General features: G+C 55.6%; 1 protein-coding gene across 1 annotated transcript in view; it reads left to right on the plus strand.

Annotated features, from left to right (window-relative positions):
* Positions 1-7,110, plus strand: part of dhx34 (DEAH (Asp-Glu-Ala-His) box polypeptide 34) — a gene marked incomplete at its 3' end in the record, with an annotated part of 17,293 nt that extends 10,183 nt beyond the window's left edge. Inside the window, exons 7-8 of the mRNA XM_078537886.1 lie at positions 1,220-1,321; positions 6,874-7,110. Coding sequence (XP_078394012.1) covers positions 1,220-1,321; positions 6,874-7,110 — 339 coding nt within the window. The remainder of the gene's footprint in view (positions 1-1,219; positions 1,322-6,873) is intronic.
* Between the last annotated feature and the right edge of the window lie 200 nt (positions 7,111-7,310).

Below are 7,310 nucleotides of genomic sequence, written 5' to 3' on the forward strand. Positions count from 1 at the left end.
GTGCGCACGGCAGTGTGTGTGTGTGTGTGAGTGCGCACGGCAGTGTGTGTGTGTGTGAATGCGCACGGCAGTGTGTTGTGTGTGGTGAGTGCGCACGGCAGTGTGTGTGTGTGTGAGTGCGCACGGCTGTGTGTGTGTGTGAGTGCGCACGGCAGTGTGTGTGTGTGAGTGCGCACGGCAGTGTGTGTGTGTGTGAGTGCGCACGGCAGTGTGTGTGTGTGAGTGCGCACGGCAGTGTGTGTGTGTGTGAGTGCGCACGGCAGTGTGTGTGTGTGTGCGCGCGCACGGCAGTGTGTGTGTGTGTGAGTGCGCACGGCAGTGTGTGTGTGTGTGTGAGTGCGCACGGCAGTGTGTGTGTGTGTGAATGCGCACGGCAGTGTGTGTGTGTGTGAGTGCGCACGGCTGTGTGTGTGTGTGAGTGCGCACGGCAGTGTGTGTGTGTGAGTGCGCACGGCAGTGTGTGTGTGTGTGAGTGCGCACGGCAGTGTGTGTGTGTGTGAGTGCGCACGGCAGTGTGTGTGTGTGTGAGTGCGCACGGCAGTGTGTGTGTGTGTATGAGTGCGCACGGCAGTGTGTGTGTGTGTGAGTGCGCACGGCAGTGTGTGTGTGTGTGTGTGTGCGCGCGCGCACGGCAGTGTGTGTGTGTGTGAATGCGCACGGCAGTGTGTGTGTGTGTGAGTGCGCACGGCAGTGTGTGTGAGTGTGCACGGCAGTGTGTGTGTGTGTGAGTGCGCACGGCAGTGTGTGTGTGTGAGTGCGCACGGCAGTGTGTGTGTGTGAGTGCGCACGGCAGTGTGTGTGTGTGAGTGCGCACGGCAGTGTGTGTGTGTGAGTGCGCACGGCAGTGTGTGTGTGTGTGAGTGCGTATGGCAGTGTGTGTGTGTGTGTGAGAATGCGCACGGCAGTGTGTGTGTGTGAGAGCGCGCGCTGCTGCGCGTGTGTGAGAGCGCGCGCTGCTGCGCGTGTGAGAGCGCGCGCTGCTGCGCGTGTGAGAGCGCGCGCTGCTGCGCGTGTGTCAGAGCGCGCGCTGCTGCGCGTGTGTGTGAGAGCGCGCGCTGCTGCGCGTGTGTCAGAGCGTGCGCTGCTGCGTGTGCGTGTGTGTGTGAGAGCGCGCGCTGCTGCGTGTGCGTGTGTGTGTGAGAGCGCGCGCTGCTGCGTGTGCGTGTGTGTGTGAGAGCGCACACTGCTGTGTACTGACTGCTAAACTCGTCCAATGAAGGTTAAATCCGAGAGGAGGACCGATTCCCGAAGGTGGTGTCGTCGGAGGGGTCTGGTGGAGCAAAGACTTTATGAAATGGTCAACCTGCGGCAGCAATTTAAGGTACGGAACCCTGTGTTGTACCTGTCCTGGGAGTGTTTGATGGGGACAGTGTAGAGGGAGCTTTACTCTGTATCTAACCCCGTGCTGTACCTGTCCTGGGAGTGTCTGATGGGGACGGTGTAGAGGGAGCTTTACTCTGTATCTAACCCCGTGCTGTACCTGTCCTGGGAGTGTCTGATGGGGACGGTGTAGAGGGAGCTTTACTCTGTATCTAACCCCGTGCTGTACCTGTCCTGGGAGTGTTTGATGGGGACGGTGTAGAGGGAGCTTTACTCTGTATCTAACCCCATGCTGTACCTGTCCTGGGAGTGTTTGATGGGGACAGTGTAGAGGGAGCTTTACTCTGTATCTAACCCCGTGCTGTACCTGTCCTGGGAGTGTCTGATGGGGACGGTGTAGAGGGAGCTTTACTCTGTATCTAACCCCGTGCTGTACCTGTCCTGGGAGTGTTTGATGGGGACGGTGTAGAGGGAGCTTTACTCTGTATCTAACCCCGTGCTGTACCTGTCCTGGGAGTGTTTGATGGGGACGGTGTAGAGGGAGCTTTACTCTGTATCTAACCCCGTGCTGTACCTGTCCTGGGAGTGTTTGATGGGCACGGTGTAGAGGGAGCTTTACTCTGTATCTAACCCCGTGCTGTACCTGTCCTGGGAGTGTTTGATGGGGACGGTGTAGAGGGAGCTTTACTCTGTATCTAACCCCGTGCTGTACCTGTCCTGGGAGTGTTTGATGGGGACAGTGTAGAGGGAGCTTTACTCTGTATCTAACCCCGTGCTGTACCTGTCCTGGGAGTGTCTGATGGGGACGGTGTAGAGGGAGCTTTACTCTGTATCTAACCCTGTGTTGTACCTGTCCTGGGAGTGTTTGATGGGGACAGTGTAGAGGGAGCTTTACTCTGTATCTAACCCCGTGCTGTATCTGTCCTGGGAGTGTTTGGTGGGGACAGTCTAGAGGGAGCTTTACTCTGTATCTAACCCCGTGCTGTACCTGTCCTGGGAGTGTCTGATGGGGACAGTGTAGAGGGAGCTTTACTCTGTATCTAACCCCGTGCTGTACCTGTCCTGGGAGTGTTTGATGAGGACAGTGTAGAGGGAGCTTTACTCTGTATCTAACCCCGTGCTGTACCTGTCCTGGGAGTGTCTGATGGGGACAGTGTAGAGGGAGCTTTACTCTGTATCTAACCCCGTGCTGTACCTGTCCTGGGAGTGTTTGATGGGGACAGTGTAGAGGGAGCTTTACTCTGTATCTAACCCCGTGCTGTACCTGTCCTGGGAGTGTTTGATGGGGACAGTGTAGAGGGAGCTTTACTCTGTATCTAACCCCGTGCTGTACCTGTCCTGGGAGTGTTTGATAGGGACGGTGTAGAGGGAGCTTTACTCTGTATCTAACCCCGTGCTGTACCTGTCCTGGGAGTGTTCGATGGGGACAGTGTAGAGGGAGCTTTACTCTGTATCTAACCCCGTGCTGTACCTGTCCTGGGAGTGTTTGATGGGGACGGTGTAGAGGGAGCTTTACTCTGTATCTAACCCCGTGCTGTACCTGTCCTGGGAGTGTTCGATGGGGACAGTGTAGAGGGAGCTTTACTCTGTATCTAACCCCGTGCTGTACCTGTCCTGGGAGTGTTTGATGGGGACGGTGTAGAGGGAGCTTTACTCTGTATCTAACCCCGTGCTGTACCTGTCCTGGGAGTGTTTGATGGGGACAGTGTAGAGGGAGCTTTACTCTGTATCTAACCCCGTGCTGTCCCTGTCCTGGGAGTGTTTGATGGGGACAGTGTAGAGGGAGCTTTACTCTGTATCTAACCCCGTGCTGTACCTGTCCTGGGAGTGTCTGATGGGGACGGTGTAGAGGGAGCTTTACTCTGTATCTAACCCCGTGCTGTACCTGTCCTGGGAGTGTCTGATGGGGACGGTGTAGAGGGAGCTTTACTCTGTATCTAACCCCGTGCTGTACCTGTCCTGGGAGTGTTTGATGGGGACGGTGTAGAGGGAGCTTTACTCTGTATCTAACCCCATGCTGTACCTGTCCTGGGAGTGTTTGATGGGGACAGTGTAGAGGGAGCTTTACTCTGTATCTAACCCCGTGCTGTACCTGTCCTGGGAGTGTCTGATGGGGACGGTGTAGAGGGAGCTTTACTCTGTATCTAACCCCGTGCTGTACCTGTCCTGGGAGTGTTTGATGGGGACGGTGTAGAGGGAGCTTTACTCTGTATCTAACCCCGTGCTGTACCTGTCCTGGGAGTGTTTGATGGGGACGGTGTAGAGGGAGCTTTACTCTGTATCTAACCCCGTGCTGTACCTGTCCTGGGAGTGTTTGATGGGCACGGTGTAGAGGGAGCTTTACTCTGTATCTAACCCCGTGCTGTACCTGTCCTGGGAGTGTTTGATGGGGACGGTGTAGAGGGAGCTTTACTCTGTATCTAACCCCGTGCTGTACCTGTCCTGGGAGTGTTTGATGGGGACAGTGTAGAGGGAGCTTTACTCTGTATCTAACCCCGTGCTGTACCTGTCCTGGGAGTGTCTGATGGGGACGGTGTAGAGGGAGCTTTACTCTGTATCTAACCCTGTGTTGTACCTGTCCTGGGAGTGTTTGATGGGGACAGTGTAGAGGGAGCTTTACTCTGTATCTAACCCCGTGCTGTATCTGTCCTGGGAGTGTTTGGTGGGGACAGTCTAGAGGGAGCTTTACTCTGTATCTAACCCCGTGCTGTACCTGTCCTGGGAGTGTCTGATGGGGACAGTGTAGAGGGAGCTTTACTCTGTATCTAACCCCGTGCTGTACCTGTCCTGGGAGTGTTTGATGAGGACAGTGTAGAGGGAGCTTTACTCTGTATCTAACCCCGTGCTGTACCTGTCCTGGGAGTGTCTGATGGGGACAGTGTAGAGGGAGCTTTACTCTGTATCTAACCCCGTGCTGTACCTGTCCTGGGAGTGTTTGATGGGGACAGTGTAGAGGGAGCTTTACTCTGTATCTAACCCCGTGCTGTACCTGTCCTGGGAGTGTTTGATGGGGACAGTGTAGAGGGAGCTTTACTCTGTATCTAACCCCGTGCTGTACCTGTCCTGGGAGTGTTTGATAGGGACGGTGTAGAGGGAGCTTTACTCTGTATCTAACCCCGTGCTGTACCTGTCCTGGGAGTGTTCGATGGGGACAGTGTAGAGGGAGCTTTACTCTGTATCTAACCCCGTGCTGTACCTGTCCTGGGAGTGTTTGATGGGGACGGTGTAGAGGGAGCTTTACTCTGTATCTAACCCCGTGCTGTACCTGTCCTGGGAGTGTTCGATGGGGACAGTGTAGAGGGAGCTTTACTCTGTATCTAACCCCGTGCTGTACCTGTCCTGGGAGTGTTTGATGGGGACGGTGTAGAGGGAGCTTTACTCTGTATCTAACCCCGTGCTGTACCTGTCCTGGGAGTGTTTGATGGGGACAGTGTAGAGGGAGCTTTACTCTGTATCTAACCCCGTGCTGTCCCTGTCCTGGGAGTGTTTGATGGGGACAGTGTAGAGGGAGCTTTACTCTGTATCTAACCCCGTGCTGTACCTGTCCTGGGAGTGTCTGATGGGGACGGTGTAGAGGGAGCTTTACTCTGTATCTAACCCCGTGCTGTACCTGTCCTGGGAGTGTCTGATGGGGACGGTGTAGAGGGAGCTTTACTCTGTATCTAACCCCGTGCTGTACCTGTCCTGGGAGTGTTTGATGGGGACGGTGTAGAGGGAGCTTTACTCTGTATCTAACCCCATGCTGTACCTGTCCTGGGAGTGTTTGATGGGGACAGTGTAGAGGGAGCTTTACTCTGTATCTAACCCCGTGCTGTACCTGTCCTGGGAGTGTCTGATGGGGACGGTGTAGAGGGAGCTTTACTCTGTATCTAACCCCGTGCTGTACCTGTCCTGGGAGTGTTTGATGGGGACGGTGTAGAGGGAGCTTTACTCTGTATCTAACCCCGTGCTGTACCTGTCCTGGGAGTGTTTGATGGGGACGGTGTAGAGGGAGCTTTACTCTGTATCTAACCCCGTGCTGTACCTGTCCTGGGAGTGTTTGATGGGCACGGTGTAGAGGGAGCTTTACTCTGTATCTAACCCCGTGCTGTACCTGTCCTGGGAGTGTTTGATGGGGACGGTGTAGAGGGAGCTTTACTCTGTATCTAACCCCGTGCTGTACCTGTCCTGGGAGTGTTTGATGGGGACAGTGTAGAGGGAGCTTTACTCTGTATCTAACCCCGTGCTGTACCTGTCCTGGGAGTGTCTGATGGGGACGGTGTAGAGGGAGCTTTACTCTGTATCTAACCCTGTGTTGTACCTGTCCTGGGAGTGTTTGATGGGGACAGTGTAGAGGGAGCTTTACTCTGTATCTAACCCCGTGCTGTATCTGTCCTGGGAGTGTTTGGTGGGGACAGTCTAGAGGGAGCTTTACTCTGTATCTAACCCCGTGCTGTACCTGTCCTGGGAGTGTCTGATGGGGACAGTGTAGAGGGAGCTTTACTCTGTATCTAACCCCGTGCTGTACCTGTCCTGGGAGTGTTTGATGAGGACAGTGTAGAGGGAGCTTTACTCTGTATCTAACCCCGTGCTGTACCTGTCCTGGGAGTGTCTGATGGGGACAGTGTAGAGGGAGCTTTACTCTGTATCTAACCCCGTGCTGTACCTGTCCTGGGAGTGTTTGATGGGGACAGTGTAGAGGGAGCTTTACTCTGTGTTTAACCCCGTGCTGTACCTGTCCTGGGAGTGTTTGATGGGGACAGTGTAGAGGGAGCTTTACTCTGTATCTAACCCCGTGCTGTACCTGTCCTGGGAGTGTTTGATGGGGACGGTGTAGAGGGAGCTTTACTCTGTATCTAACCCCGTGCTGTACCTGTCCTGGGAGTGTTTGATGGGGACGGTGTAGAGGGAGCTTTACTCTGTATCTAACCCCGTGCTGTACCTGTCCTGGGAGTGTTTGATGGGGACAGTGTAGAGGGAGCTTTACTCTGTGTTTAACCCCGTGCTGTACCTGTCCTGGGAGTGTTTGATGGGGACAGTGTAGAGGGAGCTTTACTCTGTATCTAACCCCGTGCTGTCCCTGTCCTGGGAGTGTTTGATGGGGACAGTGTAGAGGGAGCTTTACTCTGTATCTAACCCCGTGCTGTACCTGTCCTGGGAGTGTTTGATGGGGACGGTGTAGAGGGAGCTTTACTCTGTATCTAACCCCGTGCTGTACCTGTCCTGGGAGTGTTTGATGGGGACGGTGTAGAGGGAGCTTTACTCTGTATCTAACCCCGTGCTGTACCTGTCCTGGGAGTGTTTGATGGGGACAGTGTAGAGGGAGCTTTACTCTGTATCTAACCCCGTGCTGTACCTGTCCTGGGAGTGTTTGATGGGGACAGTGTAGAGGGAGCTTTACTCTGTGTTTAACCCCGTGCTGTACCTGTCCTGGGAGTGTTTGATGGGGACAGTGTAGAGGGAGCTTTACTCTGTATCTAACCCCGTGCTGTACCTGTCCTGGGAGTGTTTGATGGGGACGGTGTAGAGGGAGCTTTACTCTGTATCTAACCCCGTGCTGTCGATGTGCTGCAGACCTTGTTGAGAGACCACGGGCTCCTGAGGGTGGACCGTGCCCCGGACGAAGGCAGCTACCACCGGCAACGGCGCCACCGGGAGCGGCGGGAGCTGCAGCGAGCGAGGCGGCTTCACGAGGAGCAGGACGGGCGTCGGCGGAAGCTGCTGCGCCTGGAGGAAGAGGAGGGGGACGGCTCGTCGGAGGGTGAGGGGCCGAGTGCCCCCTCCGGAGGGGAGCGGGCGATGGACATTCAGGTTGGTGCAGCCTGGGGTTGGGTGGGTAGAGAGGAGGGGGGGGGTGTGGAAATGCCCACGCACACCCCTCCCCCCTTTCACTGCTCCCGAGCGGAGACCCCTCACCCCACCCACACATCTGGGTCCGCCGCTCAGCTGTGGTAGGCGTCACACAATGCAGCTCTCGCCCCCCCCCCCCCCCACCACTTCCAACCTCCCCC

Source organism: Cetorhinus maximus, unplaced genomic scaffold (genome assembly GCF_964194155.1).
Source record: "Cetorhinus maximus unplaced genomic scaffold, sCetMax3.hap1.1 HAP1_SCAFFOLD_3252, whole genome shotgun sequence".
Lineage (NCBI taxonomy): Eukaryota > Metazoa > Chordata > Chondrichthyes > Lamniformes > Cetorhinidae > Cetorhinus > Cetorhinus maximus.